At 38.8% G+C, this 20,963-nt stretch overlaps 1 protein-coding gene across 3 annotated transcripts in view; it reads left to right on the forward strand.

Moving 5' to 3' along the window:
• Positions 1 to 6: 6 nt before the first annotated feature.
• The window catches only part of PTPN1 (protein tyrosine phosphatase non-receptor type 1), a 41,975-nt gene continuing 21,018 nt past the window's right edge, over positions 7 to 20,963 (forward strand). The window contains exons 1-2 of one of the 3 annotated variants that reach the window (XM_052683871.1): positions 189 to 207; positions 11,191 to 11,399. In XM_052683871.1, the coding sequence (XP_052539831.1) occupies positions 11,349 to 11,399 (51 nt within the window). In that variant the 5' untranslated portion in view covers positions 189 to 207; positions 11,191 to 11,348. Of the gene's footprint in view, positions 208 to 3,151; positions 3,544 to 11,190; positions 11,400 to 20,963 lie in introns of those variants that run through there. The other 2 variants (XM_052683870.1, XM_052683872.1) reach the window with 2 other exon arrangements.

Consider the following 20,963-nt stretch of genomic DNA (forward strand, 5'->3'; position numbering starts at 1 on the left):
GCGTAGCCGGGGCGGGCTGCGCAGTTCCGGCGGAGAGAAGGGAGGGGTGACATGCAGAGCGGGCAGCCGGGGCCGCGGCGGCTGCAGCCGGAGCCGCCGGAGCAGCGGGTGCTGGGAGTCCGTGCCGGGCGCGGCGTTCCCGCCATGGAGATGGAGAAGGAGTTCCACCGGCTCGACCAGGCCGCCAGCTGGGCCGCCATCTACCAGGTGAGGGGCGGTCGCCCGGCCCCGCTCTGCCCCCGGCGCCGAGGAGGAGCGCTCTGCTTTCGGCCGCTCTCTGCCGCCGTCCGGCTCCGCTTCCCTGCGCGCGGACGGCGCCGCCTCCCGCTCCCCTCGCGGCTTTCCCTTCCTCCTTTCCCTCCCCGCCGCTGCTGTGCTCTCCTTCCCCTTTCTCCCGGCGTTCAGGAGGCCCCGCGCCGCTCCCCTCTCGTCGTGGCCTCGTCCCTCGGCGCGGCCGCCCTTCGCGGCCTTGTGAAGCTGCCCGTCCTCGCCGTGCGGAGCGAGGCTCGGGGCCGCGGCCGTCATGGTGCCGTCGCGGTGCGCGCAGATAACCGGTCGGTCTCCGTAGTGATAGAACAGATCCGAAGAGCGGCTCGTTGGAAGCACTTGCGCGGTGATCTGGTGTTATTTTTTATTATTTTGCATTTAGCACATTTCTGATGTTTTTAAGCTGTCTGGCAAACACGGATGATTCTAAGGATGCCGGCAAGGTGAATACAGATTAACAGATACAGCTGTAAAGAGGTCTTCTGCCTTGAAAGAGTTCTTTGTGCGCTTATTCAGAAGAAGGTGTGAGAGGTGGGTGTGCGCAGTCACGTCAGGCAGCGCAGCCGTGAGAGCCGTCGGAATGCTTAAGCTGCAGCACTGCATATTCTGATAAATTCTGATTCCACGTTTGTTATGTAGAGGTGAGGCTTTGCATCCCTGTGCTGCGCGTTTCTCTGGCAACAGGCTTTAGAAAAAGGAAATAAAAAATGGAATTTTATGACAGTGAAATAAACGAGCTTCAACTTCACAACAACAGTATGTGAGTTGTGAAAGTAGTAGCTTTCAAGATGGGCATCTCCAGTTGTTTGGCAATGGGAAAATAAGCATTTTTTTCGTGAAATTTTGAATATTCTTTTCAGAAAAGTCATTTTTTTTTGGTAGAGGATTTCATTTCCTGCAGAGCCTCAGTGCTTGCTAACTCTGTATTGGTTGAAAGTCATGTGCATATATGATGTTGTGTTTTTGCTAAACTGTTTTTGATAGTTCGGTCTGTTGCAGGCTTAGCGCTCAGGAAATGATTTTGAGTAGCAGCATTGTAATGGAGGTGGTACACTCCTATGGGTACGATTTAATTACTGAAGTGATATCTGTAAGGAGCCATAAGGTTAATAACGAACGAGGAACTGTGGCATGTTTTCAGTGTAGCATTCAGTGATGGTTTTTTCCTGCTTTCTTTGAATGATGTAACGCAGTAACCTGCTCAGACTGTGCCACAGAGTGAGGTTTGATATTCAGTTAAAAAAGAAACAAGCTGAAGTGATTTGCTTCCAAATGTTGGCAGGCATGAGAGCTGGGTTTTTTGTTTTTTTGCTTGTTTTTTAAGGTTAGTAAGTATGTGCTTCTGCATCGCGTAACTCAGTTTCTAACTGCATCCTGCTTTTAAATATCAGCTGCTTTAAATGATGTTGTGGCAGATTGTGTACATCTAGAACAGTGTATTTCGCTGTAATCGTTGCTTTTGATGTCTTGGCAGTGATACGAGCAATGCAGTTTTCCAACAAATACCAATCTTTGCTTGAAGAATGGAGTTAAGTGGAATAATGTTTGTTACTGATGCAGTCGTTTCTTTCTGAAGAGTCTTTCTACAGGTTAATCATAGCATGTACTTGTACTATCTAGGTGTTAGGATCATGATTGCTAAAATCTAGAGGTGTTCACCAATATTCTGAATGAAACATAATGCAGTTTACTAGCAGAATCACTTCCTCTTGTTTCTTGGCTACATCGTTGATCTACAGATACAGGTGACATTTAGAAGAGGCATTAGGAGCACAACAGAGTGGTGAAGCTAACTGGAAGGATGGCTGCAAGGAGGCGTGTGTGGGTGCCACATGACTTTGAAGGTGTAAAATTTTCCAAGCTTCTTTTTTTGGACAAGGGAAAGCTATGTTCAGCTGCAATAATCACACAGTTCTGAAAGAATGTAAGATTTTTTTAAGTGTAAATAATGATAAGATAAAGACAAAAAGAATTCAAAATGAATTTCTGAAGGTATTTGTGACAATTCTGTCTCAGGCACCGTATGGTTGGTGGCACTGTGGTAGCTAGTTGAAACAGTAAATACTTACGATGTTGTCAGTGTTGTTGGTTTTTTTAAACATCCAGTGCCATCTCTTTTATTAGATTTACTTGCTACCAGAACTAGCAGCCATGAGACCTTGGAAAGGTTGTTCAGAGATCTGGTACTTCACAAGAGTTGGTCTGGTACTAATCTGTGTTTCTATTATGGAGAAATATACTTGGGTCTCATTTGATTGGTTGCCTTCTAACCTAAGCGTAAGAAATAATTTGAATAGTTAGCATTCTCACTCAAGTCCTCTTCCATAAAACAGCAATTTATAGGAAAATGGTCAGCAGCTTAATACAAACTTTTAAATGTGATATTGTGGTTCAAGGTGTGCAGTCTAGAAAACAAATACCTAAAGGTGGGTTGAAGGATATACATACTGCATAAATACCTTTAGGAGTACCAGTAGGATTGAAAAGCATTCACTCTGGAGATGTCACAACAAAAAGCAGTAGCCCAAAGCTAAGAAAAGAAGAGAAGGTTCTGGGGAAGCATCATTGCAGCCTTCCAATACTTGAGGGAAGCTTAGAAACAGGAGGGAGAACGACTTTTTACCAGGGCAGATAGTGATAGGCTGAGGGGGAATGGTTTTAAGCGAAAAGAGGGGAGATAGAGGTTAGATGTTAGAAATAAATTCTTTACTCAGCAGGTGGTGAGAGACATTGAATCTTCACTTGATCATAGTGAATTTGGTATCGGATTTTAGTGGTAATTCTGTACGTTGAAGTCTTTAATAATTTTGATTTCTAACTCCTTACCCACGTTAGTAGAATGAGATACTATCTTAAAAACGCAAACCTCAAATACAGGTTAAATTGCTTCTTGTGTTTATATAAGCCAGGTAGGTTGACGTTAGTATGTTGGCTAATGATATTAAGTCTGATGTGTTAATAACATTAAAGAGATCTGTGAATTATTTAGTATTCAGCTATGAATCCCACACAAAGCAGACAGTGCAACCCATGCAGACTTGATACTGCTGGTTTTCACTGAACTGTATGTATGGCAACTGCTCAAAATTAGTTTTCCATGTGAAGGATGCAGAATTCGTGCACTTTTTTCTCTTTTTACAGACAGTGCATTGTAAAATAAGAAAGAAGCGATCATCTGGATTTTCAGATATGTTCAGAATTGAAAGAACTGAGAATATTGGGCACTGTGCTAGATCTGCTGCTGTGCGTACCCTGGAAAACTGATGTATGGTTACAGTTAAGTACGGTTCAGTTTAATACCTGTAAGAGGAATATTATAGCTGTTCTCAGTTCTTCAAAAAAGGAAGCTTGGTGCTTTTTTGTTTGTTTGTTTTCAACTATTATTAATATAACTGTTACTTTTTCCCCAAATCTCCTAGGCTAAACTAAAATACTGCAAAATATACAAGTTAATAAACTTCACACAGGCTATGGGAGAGATATAGGAAGCAACCAAGGATGTTCTGAATATTTCTCTCTCAAAAGAGAAAAGACATGGAAAACTTTTTTATTGTCTCTGTGAGGTAGATTTCAATGTTGAAAGTAACAAGCTGTAAAATGGTTCGCCCTGTAAACTGTATACTGTGGTTGTGTTATATTTTTAAAGTAAATGCACAGGAAGTTCTACCAGTGTTTTCAGTTTATAAGCTGCTGTGAGAGTTCAGACTATCCTGCTGCAGTGTATAAGCATTTGTATTTCTCTTTTGCTCTAGTGCTATCAAACTTTAAACTTCTTTGGAGTACATAAACTTTAGTATGAGTACAGCTTATTCCAAATGCATCTTTGTGCCTGATTCTGCCAGTTCTTGTTCCTTGAAAATACAGGTCTCTGCATGCATGCCTTGCCACTTCTTAACTTGTGCTATTCAAGTTGATTCATTCAAGGTGTAGTTTAGTTGGCTCTCGTTATGGAGAGCTACCTTAGAATTGGTAGTTGCAGGGATTCTCTCTTTGCCTGCAATACAGCTAAGGATATATGCCATGTTTTCCAGTGCGTATGGCTGCTGAATTTTGATAGAACTGTAGGAGAGACAGAGCAGGTAACTGAGCCCCTGTGGCTTGTGAAGTCATTATCTTCTCTGCGAAAAAGCAAAGTTCACTTTCATTTACACGTGCTAGTATGCTTTGTGCTATTGAGAGTGTTCCAGGGCATTCGGCTGCATTGGCTAGTTGTGGTAGTCACCTTTCCAGGTAAGACTGATCATATCTGCTGATGGCAAACAGGAGATGGTGGAAGTCCTCTTCACCTGAGCTACTGAGCAGCTTAGTATTGCTTGTTTTTCAGAAGCTGGAGTCTAAAATATAAGTATTTGAAGTGTCCTTTCTTATAGCATTGCTCTAAGTAGATTAAAAATGGAGCCCATATTTCTCTATTGTAGCTTACTGCTAAGGGGTACAATTTGCCAAAAATCTGAAAATCATACCTGTGGGCAGTAAGTGCTATGCCTGCTACTGAGTGCCTTCAGAAGGATTTCAGGGTTTCAGAGGGTTCTTCCACATTATTTGTTCCTCTTCCTTTCTGCTTGTCATAACTGACAGTTACAGAGAATACAGCGTTAACCACATGCCAAATGATGTCGAATTCAAACAGAAATTGCACTTGCGAACAGAGACTCAAATACATTGTGTTCAAGGTAGACTATGCATTTCTGAAACTAAAATAACTTTTAAAATATTCTTGTCAAGTTTATATTAACAGTTCATCATACAGGCAACTAAACATTAAAATGAGATCTTGAAAGGCATACATTGCAAATGAATGCAGATGTTCTGCAGGTGTTTTATCTGAGACTTTCTAGGCTGTGCTTCACACTGAAGGATCACTGCTACTTTTTACCAGTTCTCCTGTTTCACATCAGTTACCAGCATGACATAATAATCCATTTGGACTGTTAATTCAGCCTAATCAACTTAAGAGGGTACTGAGTGATTCCTTAAAGTTCAGAATTCATGTATGAACTGAAATGGACATTTTTAAATTAAAATTACATGAAGTAGGAAAGAGAATCTATGAACAAATGAAGAAAAAGCCATACTAGCAGTATTAGCTTGAGATCTCGCTATCGCTTGTAGTCAGTGAATGTGAGCGAGTTGTGTCACTCGCTAGGGATGCCACTGAATTTGTTTTCCTATGGTCAAATAAAGTAGTTTTTTCTTTAGTCTCCTCACATGCAAAATGAGAACTGTTTAAAGTGTCAGAGAGCTTATAAGCACAAAATTATTTTCTTCCCTTTTGTTTCACAGAAGGAAAAGAACCCAAAGTATGCATACCTGATCAGTGTTCTGTTGTGAAGATAGGACGCAGTTTTCTAGGTTTATTGGTTGTTTTAACTGTATTTTTGTTGCTGTTGTTTGTATCTAATACCTCCAAACTAGGTCACTGCGTGACGAAGATTTCAGCTCATGTACTGCTTCAGGTAATGCAGAATGTGTGTGGATGTTCTCTTCTGATCGTAGTCATCTTTTGCAGTCTGTGTTCTCTTTTAAAACAGAGGCCTTCGTTCATCAGTGAGGATGAAATCTCTGCTAGGTGAAAGTCTGCAAAATGTGTTTAGCCAGAGGCTTATTTAATGGCCAGATGGATAGATATTTGAAAATTGAATATTATGCCATAAACCTTAGAAATTAAAAACAAAACAAACAAAAAAGCCACACGGTTAGCTGGATAATTAGAATTTTCCTGAGCGTAACATTTTCTAGTATGCTCTGCTTAATTCTGCAGTTTCTGCAATGCTGTTTAGTAAAAAGGTTAATATGGAGTGAGATCAAAGACTATCACATAGAGCATCACCTGAGGTTTTATATAGTATTCAGATGCTGAACTGCAAGTGCTGTCAATGTTAGTCGTTTTACATGGATTTTAAAAAGTTGTTTTTGAAATATTCAACTATAATTTTTGTGTCTGTACTTCTGTAAAAGTGTGTAGTGCATCTGGACCTTTTGGAAGCATGTGGTGTGTTGTGTTTTTTTTTTCTTGAAGGAAACTTGTTTATGAAAATAAAATGAAGAAACATTCTCTGTGATGTTTGGAAGTAATAATATGGCTTGAACTGATCTGTCAGCTTTGATGTGTACAGTGCTTACCATTGAGATTTTTTTTTAAGTCATCGGTCACCATGTCTCACGTTGATTTGCACAAGAAACACTTTTTAGTTATCTCTGGTGTCAGTAGACATGCCCTTGCTGGTTTGGCTGGGAGGGGCACTGTGATACAACATCAAAATACCTTTGTGTGTTCCCTTTGTAGATCGTGTTGAACAAACACCAGTTCATTTTCTACCAAAGCTTGTGAATATAGATGTGCTTTTTCTCTCACCCACACAAGACATTGCTAAGATTCAATAACTTGCCTATTATACAAAGAAAAAGCGAGTAATTCTTGGAAATTCGTGGTTCTGTTAGTAGTGGTAGCTTATCTGCCTTCAGCTTGGGTTTGTGCTTTCTACATCGCCAAGAGAAAGATTCATGGGACAGCAGAGAAAAATCTGTCATCCGTGATCAAATGGTGAAAGAGTCAGCATAGTAGGAAAGTTTGGGAAATTTTAAAATTCGTTTTTTCCCCCTAGGTTCTGGTTCTGTAGGTTCTGTTCCCTTATGCTTTCACCTTGCTCAACACTTTGTCCCAGAAAATGGACTGCTGATAACTTCCATAAGTTATTGTCTTTGCAGTCATAAGCAGTGGAGTAACAAGCTGAGTATCTAGGGCATCTGCTTGTGGAAGAACATCAGTACAGCCAGCTTATTTGACAGGTCTGAATTTTCAGTCATTGTGGCTAGAGCCTGTCTGTATCTTTTAACCCAAAGTACTTCACATTAACACCGTGTCAAATGTGTTTCCTCCTTAATTGTATATGCTTTGTTCTTTTTCCCTAGTGGCTGTTGCTTTTCACTCACGCTCTCTTGCTGGCTCCTACTTGTCCTTGTTGACTGGCACGGTGCTGAACATGGATTGTAGAGGGGAAAAAATATTTGGGTGTTCTGCTTTCTCACTGAGCACATAGTTAATGAAAGAAAGCAGATTAAAAAAAGCTTTTTTGCTGAATTCAGCATTAATCTCTTGGTGGTGTATTTTGGATTTACCTAAGTGGCATACCAATACCTGCATTAAGGGCTTGTTTCAGAGCCTGTTTCTCATTGTCAGGGACTGAAACTGGATCTTCACTGTACGTTGGATATTTTTGTCCTTCCATGCTGGGATTCAAACCTTGAAGGAGTGCTGAGCTCCTTTTCACTGCAGTGTACTCCAGTGGAAGGAACAGGAAGAAGTCTGCTGCGTGCCTTCACCATCTGTGCCTTTTCCCACCATCTGAAACTGTAATTGTCTTAGCAATCGGTTGTTGTGGATGCTGTGGTAGCACAATTGAAGGGATGAAAAGGCACCTTCAGAATTGACAGCGCAGTTGGTCAGTGATGTGGACTGACCAGCTTTTACTCACTAGCTTTTGTGATACTGCTTAATCAGATTTGAATTGTGTGGCACAGTCTTTTTCCTGTATGTAGGAGGTTAAAACAGTTTCTACGTAAGTGGGAGTAGAAAATAAAGCAATAACAACGAAGCAAATTTTGCATTTGGCTGTGTGTGTAACGATATAAAAACTATTATTCTTTTCCAGTGGGGAAAGTGGAGCTGTGTGAGTCAGGCTGCAGGCAGGGTAGCAATGGAGCCCTCTGCTCAGAAAGCTTATTGTGCTTCAGGTACTAAAACGCTTGTTGAAAAAGCTGCTAGGTAGTATCTGAAAGTAGCTGTTCTATTTGCAATCTTTCATGTACTTTTTCTTGTATCTCAAGTTCCCAGAATTTTATGTTTCTTCTTTGAAGTGCTTGATTCATCAAGTTTTCAGTGCTGTGAGCCATCTTAGAAGACACTCTGTTTTTCAGGTTATTTATATTTATTGGGAACAAGCAGTCTATGCATAAAGAGGAATTTCTTCCCTTGTGAACATTTGAATGCAAATTGCTTGTTTTTATAATTTCAAATCCCACAGTGACAAGTTACAGTAGCATAAGCAGTGTGACCTTTTGGTGTGATTGCAGGAAGTAAAATATGAAAACTATTTTAAAAATAAAATTCCTTTGACTAAGGGAGACTGTGCTTCCTTGATCTGACAGGAAAAATAAGCCATACCAGTTCAAATCTTGATTCCATTCTGCTGCTACTTTTTTTCCAATGTCTTCTGTGCAGTTACTGCAGCTGGTTGTAGTAGGGCAGATCACTGGAGCAAGAATGAGAACCAAAAAAATACTGTGTGGCTTATTAACAACCAAAATCAATATCCACACATTCTGGATCATTTTTGAGTATTTCCAGAAATGAAAGAAAAGTTTTGAGTTTTAGCCAGCAAGGAATGTCAAAGTAGACAGCTACCTGATGCCAGAAAGCGTGTAATACTTTTACAGCTTAATTAAATAGAAAAGTGATAATTGTCGTATTTTTTTTACACTTCTGGCAAGGACTGTGTTCACCTAATGATTGCAGTTGCCCACCAGGAGCTGTGCAGTGCCCAGCACACCTGCAGCATGACAAAGAGGACTCTTGCTTCAACTTGTACTATGTTTTCATTCCCAGGTTGGTATCTTCTCAGAATTGGCCCGGAGTTTCCATGATGAGCAGTTCTGCCTGTCTGGTCTTTTAAAACTTGTGAATAATGAAGGATGATACATGAAGCAAAGAAACAGCCCCCTCATTTTATCCTTGCATGTTACACTAGCTGTCATTAAATCAGTAATGTACTGAGAAATACGATATTGAGTTGAGGGGGCTGGTTGTTTCATTTGACAGCAAGCAATACTGCACAGACAGCTGATCAGTAATTTCCCTTAAGCCCAGTTGCCTCATTTGAGGTGAAGTTGCTTTTTCTCTCTGGAAACAGGCTTGGCGTTCAGGGTTCTGGAGCACGGTTGCTCACCATGTCCCTCAAAGTTGTCTTGTTTTCAGTAGAGGAGAAAGATTGAATCCAGTTGAAAATATGTGAAATCTTTACAGCTGCTAAGTTGCTGGGTTTATTAGCCAACATCAGAGCATTAGCGGAGAGGTCTAATCTTACAGCAGGCTTTTTAAAGCTTGTTAAGCAGGCAGAGCAGAAAGATTTTATGGCTATTATTAACTGATAAACAAGAAACTGATGACAAATACGACATAATTTGTGTCAGGTTTACCATTCAGAACCTCGGTTTGGAACTGAATCTGTTCTGCTGAGTTTTACTTGATTGCCTTACCATAAGCGTAGCATACAGGCTGCTTGTCTGACCTGACTGACAGCAGGAAATTCCTTGTAATTTTGCTGAATTCTCAGTGGGGCTTTGGGGTGACAAAAATGTTATGTGCTTACTGGTATGTGCTTATTGTTTTTTGAGAGTAGCGGAATTACTTTACTATTGCTTCTAGTTAGGAGCAAACGCTCAAATATTATTTTACAATAATAATAAATGTATACATTAGAACTTTAAGAAAGAAAATCAACATAAGACCTCAGAGACTTCTTTACACTAAAGTATTTTCTAGCAATGTGTTCTCCAGGTAAAAGCATCTCTTTATGCAAATTTCTGTCTCTGAATGGTTTAAGAAAGATAATCCATTGTTATAAAAATGCCTGCCCAGAGTACTGTTGATGCCATAGGAGGTACTTGGGTGTGATCCTAATAGTCAGTAACCTTTATTTGTGAACCAGTGCTCAGAAACCTTGAGATAATGGTCTTTTGGTGGAGACTGGGGGTAAAGTTTGGTTGTGTTTTTTTGTTGTTGTTGTTTATTTGTTTTAAGATGTTCAAAAGTTTGTGTTTTTTTGTTCTTTCTGTTACTGTTTCAGATGTGTGCTAAGAATGCAAGCAGTTTTTAGCCACCAAATTACAAAGCTGCCAGTGGCTTACAGGAGGTGCAGGGTTAGGAGCTGGAGTCTGGTTGGACTATAGGCACGGTAGGCTGAGTACAGCACAGAGGCCTGGCCTATGAGAGAGTAGCAAAGGAGGTCATAAGAGTTGTGCACTTCCAAAGAGGATGTTGTAATGGTGGAGATGGCAGTTGCAATAGTTGTGTGGCTTTGCTGAATAATTTGGTGTTTCCTGAGTGAATTACTCTAAACTTGAAGTAACAGTAGATGCATGAAGTGGCAAAATGTTGTTTATCTTGTCTGATGCATGCAATCTGTTTTATTAGCATGGGGAGTAGGAAATAATTCTTTGAAGTCCCAGCTTGTCTTGTTCTGCAGACTTTTTCATGTACTGGAGTGCAGTGCTAATCCCTCCCGCATTATCATCTCTATAGATATTCATCTTGATTGTGTAGAGTGCCTGTTTAACACTGATCCTGTTTTAAACTCTCAGTTGTTTTCACATGGGGAGAAGACAACCTGCCTGACTGGAGATGAATGCTCCCTCACAGTGCAGTGACAATTAACGCAGTCATTAGTAATGCAGGATTGCTTCTGTCATTGTCTTAAGGTACTTTGAAACATGGAGAAATAATAAGATATAGAATGAGTTTTAGCATTTAAGTTGTGCCTTGCTTTGAATTAATGGAAGGATTCTGTCTTTCCACAGGAATTTGTCAGGCTGTTTAGCTATAGATTTTCTTATACACTGTTTATTCTGGAGGCGTCATTTTATTCACTCTTCCTTTGTGAGGACCAATTGCTAACACACATTGGAAGCTGGGCTTATTTTCAGCAAAAAATAATATCAATATCCACTGTAACTGAAAACTAAGTGTACATTTTGATTTGTGCTTGAAGGGCAGCTAGCAAAGCAAAGTGCTCCTAGATCCATTTTCAGTCAAGGTGTCCTCTGAATGTGAGTTCACTGAGTGTAACATCCATACTGTTCGCATTCAAGGGTTAAGTTTCTCTTTCAAAAAAAGGTATTGATTTTTCTCTTTTTTTCTTGGAACAGTTTACTGCTCTGGAAATAGTTGTGTAAACAGTCAACTCTATGTGCTTCTTCTGCTGAGCCTTTACGTAGAGCAGAGGTGCCCAGCCATTCTGCCTTGGAGCCAGGTGAAGGCTGTACAGTCTGTTCTGTCCCTGCTACCAACCCGTGGGCTTGTGCACATGGCATGTGATCTGTGCAGCCCTTGCATGACCCAGCAGCCATACAGTCAGGTAAACAAATGTATAAACTTGTGTTTGTGAGGATGGGATATGGCATCAGTAGTTGGCTTATGCCAAAAGCTGCGTTCAGTCCATGGATCGCTTGCTCCAGTGAGCTGGTTGTCTCAGGTTTAGAAAGCTGTAGGCTGTAAAGTAAAACTAGTTTAGCTCTTTTTTTGTCCTAAGCACATATTTGACAGAATTGTGAGAAAATGGGAGTATCCTAATTCTGCTTTATCTAACATCTGTTTTCAGAAGTACTGTTTGTTCTCAGCAGGTTTTTGTGTGCACTGCAGTAGCTTGGCAACTTGTAGGTTGCACCATTCGGTGATTTCAGTATGCTTTTAATCATCACTGAAATTTTCCTTTCCAAGTTTGAATATTCAAAGTACAGTGAAGTGGGCATCTGTGATTATAATAATATAATACTAACAGAAATGTTTCATTTGGGATCTGTTTAACAAGTTGTTCATTCAAATTTGTAATCCAGTATATCTTCAAATTTCAGTCCAGAAGTCTTTCTTGAAATTAGTTTAAGAAAGGGATACTTGTAACTTCTTTCTGCAAGTGATTGTTAACCACTACACAGGTACTCAGAGTCCCCAAATACCTATTTGGGCAGCTTGCTGGAAGAAGCTCAGTACTAAAAGGCCTGACTGCTTGCTGGCGCTTCGCTGGAAGCAAAGTTTGAGTTTGGCCTCTGCGCATGGGGGCTTGAAGATACTCTGTGCATCCTGTTAATTGCACATTCTCTTTACACTTGAATCGCAGTATGCTCGAAATGGTACAAAGGTAATAGCGTGAAGAGTACAGTACTGTTGCCTTACAAGTGTTCTCACAGTATGCTTACTGATGTTCAATGAAGTGTTCTTATGCTGTAGGTTAGAACCTCCTGGGATTTTGAGTGATACACTTATTTGTAGGGAAGAAACAGCATAGGAAAACCACTTACATTATGGAGTTGGTGCCTTCTGTAGCATATGGTTCATCATTTGTAGTGAACAGTGATTCCTCATAATAAACTCGGTAATACCCCTCACACTTGGAGCTTAAAAATTGCATCTCAAGAAAGCCAGTAAAACAACATGTGATAAAAACATCTTCCAGGAAATGAAGTTGATCAGTAAATAAGATGTAGATATCTTTTTTTCTTTTTTCTTTTTTTAAATAGGTAACATAGAGTTCACAACTTCCTATATAACAATTCCTGCCACTTCCTTTCTTGTGTGTTTTAGTACTTCCTCTACATACGAGCTCATAACTTTTGAGAGACTTCATGGAACTAGCAGAAAGTTCGGAAATACAGCCATTGTCTGTCTCATAGTATTCTAAATGTAAGAATAGTTTACCACACTGTGAGGCTGTATTCCCTTAAATTTTTCAAATGTATTAGAATGTGTTATGTAGATTTTTAGATATTCAGAGTACTTAATATGAATGGAATCATGTATGCAAAGTGAGACCAGTTGCTTAGTGTTTCAAAACAGTGAACAAGGTTTTGTTGAATTAGAATTAAGTCCTTTCCTTTGCATATTAAACACTTGTGTTGCTTTGTCCTTCTAAAGGCTTAATCCATTTTTTGTTACAGTTTTTGTTTTCTCTATAGAAAAAGTAAATTTAAAAATTAGACTTCACCAACAAAAATAAGTAAGACTTAATGCCTACACAACTCAGAAACACAATGGCTTAGATATGGCTTATCTTGTAAATGCTTGTTATGTTCAAATCTATCTATTTCGTGTTATTGCTGCTAAATAGGTATAGGAGATACACTTTTGTGCAGTGATTACTGAAATTGTATTTCAGAACTCTTTAAACAAGGCGTATATGTTTACAAGCAAGCAGCTATGAACTGACCTTTTCCTTTTGAGACAGGCTCTTCTCAATCATAGAATCGTTCAAGATAGAGAGGAGATTGTCTTTACCTTATTTGATAAGAATTTATACCTATATAAATGAAACATTACAGAAAAAATAGCGGTAAGTCTCTGCAGTCTGAATAAACTGTTGCTGTTGTGTCTAATATGGTAACAGTATTGTGCTGTGAAGGCTAATTTGGTAGGTTTCTAAGAGGGAAATAACCTTTGAAACTCTTATAATATGCAAACTAATTAGAGGGTGCAGTGAACAGAGCTATTTCTGCCAAGCTGACTAAGCTAGGAATTCAAATTACTATTTTTAGCCAGTTTATAATGTTTCTAGTTCTCAATAGTACCCATGTTACCACCTTCAAGAATTATATTAATGTATAGTTATCCCACTGATTAACAAAGTACAATCAATATTTTTAGTGCAAGCACTATGTTACTTTTTAGCTCAGAACAAACTGTGAATATACAGACAAAACAAAACCCTTCTAGTAGCATCTGGGCTGTGGTACACTGTAATCATGTCTATGACTTGCATGAGTTCGGACTAAAAGCTTCCTTAGAGGAAAAGACATGATCCCTGGAGTGAAGTAACTGTTGTTTTCTGTAAGTTCTTTACATATTATTTCTCTAGTGTACATATTCCTCTCTTTTTCCCCCCAACAAGAGAATTCCTTTTCTCCAAGAACTTCTTGCATGCTATTGTTTGCATTGAAGAATGCTTTTCTGTTGATCCTTAAAATATGATCAACATAAAGATCCTGTTTAAAAAACAAACAAACAAAAACAACTTCTGAGTTTTGTCCAGAGATTTAAAAATCATTGTTATCAGCTGTTTTGTACTTCAAGAAGTAACTGCAGCAGTACAAGAGTTTGGAAAGTGCTGAGATTAGTCGCATCACAAGAAGTGTTTGCAGTTACGAGATAGTGACAAGACTAACTTCAAAATTAAATTCTAAACTATTATTTCTTTTTTTTTTTTTCTCCCAGTAAGCTTCCTTTGGTACTTTCTGCAAAGATCACTAGATGAGCAAAATATACTCCTCAGAATGTATGTGCAGTAAATGAACGTACTTAATGTATAAATGAGTTGCCTTTTTTCTTTAATTTTATCAGTCTGATTTTAATGAAGCATGTTGCTTGCTGGTATCTAAACCTGCTTTAACTGGCTGTGTTTTCTGAAAACATACATAGCTACTTTTACTCCAGTTAAGAATTCAGTTTTTAAAAAAATATTTTAATTCTCTTTTACTTCTATTAACACTAATAGATTACTTACTGTATCCCTTCTAAATTGCAACAGGTAAGATCTGAGTTTAGTCAGTGTTGGATGTTGAAACTGATAGTTTAAAGTTAATTCTGTTTTCATAAGCTTTATATTTTTCACTTCTGTTTTTCATGATGGTAAGAGACATCCAGACCAACTCAAACAAAGAAAATAAAATCTAGATAAACTCCAGAAAATAGTTCTGATTCTTTTTGCTTCTGATTTTGTGTCATGATGGAAAACAGGCCATTAATATAGATGTACTTTTCTATTTTTAAATCCTTTCTGCCCAGAAACGTAAAGGAAACTCATGATTTCCAGGCCTGGCTCCGGTGATGCTGAGCGATGCCCACTTCCACTGACAGGTTTTTTTTAATAAAGCTAGCAAAGGGGAGGGGAGCTAATCTAAAACTTTCTCCTCTTGCCTCTAGGGACCAGGGAGGACAAAAGCATTCCTATGGGAGCTAGAAGAATTGCTCATAGAAATATCCTCCCTTCTGAACGGAGGAGTATATAGCTGTTCCAATGCAGCTGTCAACCAAAGAGAGCACTGCAGTGTAGTAGCTGGATTCCTAAAATGGTAGTGAGAAATGTTGGCTCCAAAGTTAGAAGCCAAATGAGTTAGAGCATTGCAGATGAAAACTAATCTGCTTGGAGAACACAAGGAGCATCCATAATAGCAACAAAGAAGTGGCTTCTAATGGTCTTCATTGGTTGACTTCCTTAACTGGTATATTTGCAGTCCTTGAGGGAAGATGTGGCTGCAGTAATGGCTGTTCGCAGAGATCAGGTAGATCAAAATCAGTACTCTAGCTGAAAGGTGTTTTCTTGCTCACTGAAACCCTTTAATGTTTCAGCAGTTCAAGCTGACATAAATGTTTATTTTGGAATGTAATGCCAGCAACAACAGCAAACTTAACATTAGAGCATTCAAAGAACAATAGCAGTGATGTGAAAAATGTTTTCCTTTTTAAGTCCTAAAAGGACATTTTTGTAGCTGTTAGTCTCTAATGACCTTTCAGAGTGTGTTCTTCCACTGCCCATTTTTCTCTTTGCATGCAAATTCTAATGCTGTGTTAACGGCATAATAAAAGTGAATTGATGGTAAGTCATAGAGTGGATGAAGTTTCCTGCTTTTCCTATTACTTCTTTCATTGGCTAGATTCTAAAAGATACTATAAGGTCAAAGTTACATTGCTGTATTCGTAAATAGTTTGATAAGTAAATATGAACAAGAACTCTGGAGCTCTTGTAAAAATTCAACTTTTCTGTTTACAGACGTATCTTGTGCTCTAAGACCTCTTTAGGTTTAGTATTTCTTCTCTCTCAGAATGGACCTCTTTTTGCTTTTGATTACAGTGTCATTATGTAGCTGTCTGTAACTCCACCTGCCTTTCAATATTTGTTTTGGGCACCCAGCCACCAAAAATTCTGAAATGATCTAATTTCCTGTTATTTAGTACTACTTGTAAAACTGTCTTTGGTCTTCATTACTAGTATCTGAGCCCCCACTTTCTTGAATAGTACCATATCTACATTAGAGTTGGGATAGTGGTTTTTTTCTATTTGAACCTCATTATCCATTTGCAAAAGAATGCAGTGCAGCAGAACAAACTGAAAACTGGAAAGAAAAATAAAAAAAAGTATCTTTCTTTCTAGTTGCCGAATCCATGGTTAAAAGTCATTGAGATCTTACTGAAGGAATCAGATGCCCTCCAGGGAGTTGTTCCAGTGCTAACTAAACGCAGGGGTGTGAAGTCAAACTCTCCAAAAAATGAAAGCTCTTTACTACTGGGAGACTATTTAAGAAAACTTGTCTTCTGGCTTCTTAGGCTTGCCTTGAAAATTGGAGCTATAGCAATCCCAGAGCCTGGCAAATATTTGTTTCTTCTATTGGATAAGCAAAATGTTGGATTTAAGAGAGGTAACAATTTTGTACTAGATACCTGACACATCCCGAATGGTGCTTAGATCTTTTCTGTTTTGTAGACACTTGTAAATGTTGTCATTTTGGTGGATAAGTCCATTCAGTCCATTTGTTCACCTTGCTCCTTGCTGAAATCCCTCATGCTTCATGGATGCTACTTGATCAGTCTCAATTAAGGAGAAAAGGGAAAGATCATTAATTAGTGAGGCAGCATTCACACCTTATTTGTGGTTGGTATTTTAGAACTAGTGCATAAAAACCTTGTTTTCACAGAGTATAAACTGCTAATAAGATGAATGCGCAAATGTTGACATTTCTTTTTGTTTTTTGTTTTTTTTTTTTAATCAAACATTTGCAATTTCATTTTGTTTCTTTAAAAATATTTGTCCTGAGTAAAATGACGGCAGTGTTTGTCTATGAAGCAGTCAATGTGCTGTGCTGTTTGTTTGGCTTTTAGTCAACATACTTTCCAGGAAAGGGTGAAAGGACACTGATACCAAGATCAGTTTCGTTTGTAGCTCAGTGAATGTGAAGTATATATTTTAATATAAAATGAAGTCTCTTTAAAAAAAAAATAAATAAAAAAGACAGTAATACCTTAATCGAGGCGTACATAAACTTCAGCTCCTTAAACGTGGGGGCTCCTTGCATTGAAACTTGGTGAGAAAACAATCTTTGTGTGGGTGTTCTGGGTCCTTTGATCATTGTAGTAGCTTGCTTATGTCTCACAAGATGAGCGTAGTGACCCCCACTGAGTTTTAAACAGTGACAGTAGTTCTGTCATTAGTTTGAATGGCAACCAGGAGTGTCTCTTTAGGCAAAAGGTTATGAAGTCTTTTTGTATTGGTTTGAGAGCTGCTCTTAAAGTAATGCTTTCTATTTTCTGACGTTGGCTCACAAAGTCAGAGGCGGGTGTTGGTGGTGTGGCAGTAGGGCTGAACCTGCCCACCAATGTCCCGTTACATCTTGTTGCTGTGTGACAGCTGGCAGCAGAGGGGCAGTCTGACAGAGTGGTGTCTGACATGGAAGTGCTTATGGAGCAAAGGGAGGAATCGAATTCCCTCATGAGGAAATAGACATTCCTATTGACATTCATTGATGCTTGCTGGAAGCTTATGGAGACCAACCAGTGGATTTTGGCCCAGGGAGGCATGGGTGGTGTGTTTGAGCAGTGGTGACAGTGGTCACCTCCACTGGTGCAAATGTTTCTGAGTGCAGAATGAAGACTCCTGTTCGTCGCTGGTGAAAATGCACAACTAATGGTGATGACCACATTGAAAAATAGACAAATTCTCTTGGAGAATTTGCATCTCTTGGAGTTTTCATGGAAGTAAAAAAAGGAGGCATTACTTTTGGAACAAACTACATGCAATACTAGTACCATAGAAGCCTTTGAAATTATTCGTTGATTAAAAAAAAAATGGCCAATGTTCAAAAATGTTCATGTTGTCATCAGGTGCCAGTCTGAGTTTAAATTCTGAACCAGTAATTCAATTAAGTATCACATATTCTTTTTTCTAAGTATGTGAGTGAAGCATACAGTAAGTCTTACTTATATGAAAGGATGCCAGACATGTAGCTTCACTACGAAAGGCATGATTGAAAGCAGTTAAAAAGAAGACAGCAACCCAACAACATACAAACCCACAGGAAGCTTTTTGTTATATTTATCAAAATTAAGGAAAAAGTTTGTCAGAATGGACAGCTCGAGGAGGTGGGCAAAGACAACTTCATAGAAGGTCTGGTAATGATTTTCATTGCTCACTAAAGTTGTCATACAGCTGACAGGAATTCAGAGTAACTTTTGGAAAGTTTCTGTTCCTGCAGCAGAACGCATGCCTTATACCTACGTAAATTAAATCAGATGTCCTTTCTGTGCAAAGGGAAAGGATGGCAGGTTATAAAATGGAACTATGCTCATTTCATTTACAGGAACCATCTTGTGCTTCAAAATTTTAAATGTACTTGTTTCAGTGTACTGAAATGATTTTACAGGAAGTCAGGCTGAACTGATTCACTTTCTTCATATTGATTTCTGCCCAGCACGAAACTTCTGATATTAACAAAGGATGAGTGATACTTTAGACACCACTTGACATGACTTCAAATAATAAAACTTTCTTATTTTTCTTAGAGCTTTTCTAAAGATGAAATTTAAATCTGAATAAGAATGGGTAATTCCTGTAATGGTGATAAAGCTAGCAGTTGGTTTGCATATGGAGAGAATGAGAATCCTTACTGCCTTTCTGTCTTTATTTCAGTACTTTTTCTAGTTTTTTCTGAAGCTAAATTAGCTACTGTCTGGTAGCTTGATCAAATGCCTGTCTATCTTTGTAACAAAGAAGTTTGGGATAAAACGTACAGATTTAAACCATTTAAACAGATTCAGATGTTTACATGCTCTTGCCTTCTACTGTACTTTGGTAAATAAGATTGGTTACTGAGAGATGTCAACTAGCTGCTGTTGGATAGTTGTTAAAGAGGCTTTTACTCTCGTTTTTATAGTAGAATTTCAGAAAGGAAATTATATGACAAACAGTAAATTAAAAGATGTTGGAAGTTGATGCCAACTATTAGTAGTAGTGTGGACCGCAAGCCAATCTAGTTGGCTTTCATTTGAAGTCTTCCATCCTTTCTCTAGTACAGTCCCCAAAATTGCTTTCAAAAGGCATGATCATATCTCAAACATTTTAAAAGACTTTTTTTGTTGTGTTGTGTGTTTTTTCTGTACAGAACACTGAGCTTTATAAACAAGCCAGACTGAACCTTAATTTTCATTGTACATTTTATAATGGGTGTATTAATCTGGGCTGCTTTCTAAGAACTATATAAATGAGTTTAAATACTTAAAAGTCTAGCAAATGTTTGAAGATCTTCGCATTAGAGAATATGCAACTTCCTGGTTTAAAACAATGCAAAACCAAACCTTTCTTAAAGAAGTAGTAAAACCTTAAAATATCAGCAACTAATGGCGAGAAGAATTAACAACCTACTGATGAACAAGCAGTGAGCAAGGAGTGATATTGATATAGATACCTTCAAAGTCACTGTATCTCTTTGTATACCTTGCAGGAAAGGCGGCACTGAAACACCAGAGAACCTTCATTACATTTATCTTTTTCTTTTTTTCCCTATCAAATGAACTCACTGGTTTTAAGGTTAGATGGTGATAATGTGTTATGCAAGAATTTGGTCAAAGTAAGGTCTTGTGTTTTCAAACTGAGACTACTGACAATATGTAGTAACTCTGAAGGATCGTAGGGTGTTCTGAGTGAGTATAAATAAAAAGTCATTCCACAGTTCTGACTTAATGGAGTCGGAGATTCAGTTGAGAAACTAAACTATCTGCAGTGGTTCCGAGGGCATCTCTCATCCATTTGCTTCCAGTTTGTGACTTGTAGCTGGTCTAAACTTGGTTATGTGGCACATCAGTTTGGCTTTGCTGCGAGAAGCAGCTTTTCTCATCCTCAGTCTTCTACTACTTACAGTTTTTGTTTTCCCTCCTTCCTCTCCACCCTCACTGAAGACTGCAAAGTCTATTAATGTAATCTTTACCTTGCCTTTTTTTTTTTTTTTTTTTTTTGTGGTGGGTGTTCTGTAGAAGATGCAGTGCTGCTAGATGGCTTGTGAGATGCTGGAATGAAATGGGTAACTAGGAAAGGAGGACACTGTTTATAACCACAGTTGTCTGTTAACAAAGCCTGGAATAACCTACACATTTTAAACTCATGCAAAACCAGTACTGCAAACAAATTAAGGTCTGGATTTGTAAGACACTAAATTCCTATGAGTTACGTGCATATCTGGACTGCCAGATGCACCAGGCTATTTGAAATGAGGTTAAATTAAAGGTCTTTATCTGTAGACCTCTGTGTTTGGGTAAGTCAAGATCTGAATTTTGTCTCTGATTATTTTTCTTGTAGGAGATTAGTAACTGACATAGAAGCTCTTAGCACTTCAGTAGGACTGTGGTTTATTTCCTGGCACTGACTTTGTTTGATGATAAAGATAGCAAAGCTTTTCTTCTGCAAAACAGCAGTCAAGAAAATGACTTCTTCTTGAGAATTCCATCTTCTCAAAAGTCACTGTCCTTCCAGCAGTGTAAGTGTGCTCCTGACGTGGATTGAATATCTGGGGGGAAAAAAGAGAGATGGACGTGGCGAAGAAGGAAGCTGCAGTTATTCTCTGATATTGACTCAGTTCAGTTGTTTCCTGTTTTGGCAGTGAGTACATGGCTACAAAACAGCAAAAGTAGAGCATTACTGCCAGCTACTCTGAACTTCTTCTGTTATGGGTCATAACTTTCAAGAACAAATTGTATTTTGAACTTACTGAAATTCGAGAAGTCTCATGTCATTCTTTAACCAAGGAGTGGAGGCAGTCTGACACTTAGCGTGAGTGATCAGTCTCTGGTTACCCCAGTTCCACTGCAACATTCAAAAAAATCGGAATAGAAAAAAGTTTTTACTCATGGCAGATAATGACACTGAAGCAATTTGACAGTCTGAACAATT

This window comes from Tympanuchus pallidicinctus, unplaced genomic scaffold (assembly GCF_026119805.1).
Source record: "Tympanuchus pallidicinctus isolate F22 unplaced genomic scaffold, pur_lepc_1.0 scaffold20, whole genome shotgun sequence".
Lineage (NCBI taxonomy): Eukaryota > Metazoa > Chordata > Aves > Galliformes > Phasianidae > Tympanuchus > Tympanuchus pallidicinctus.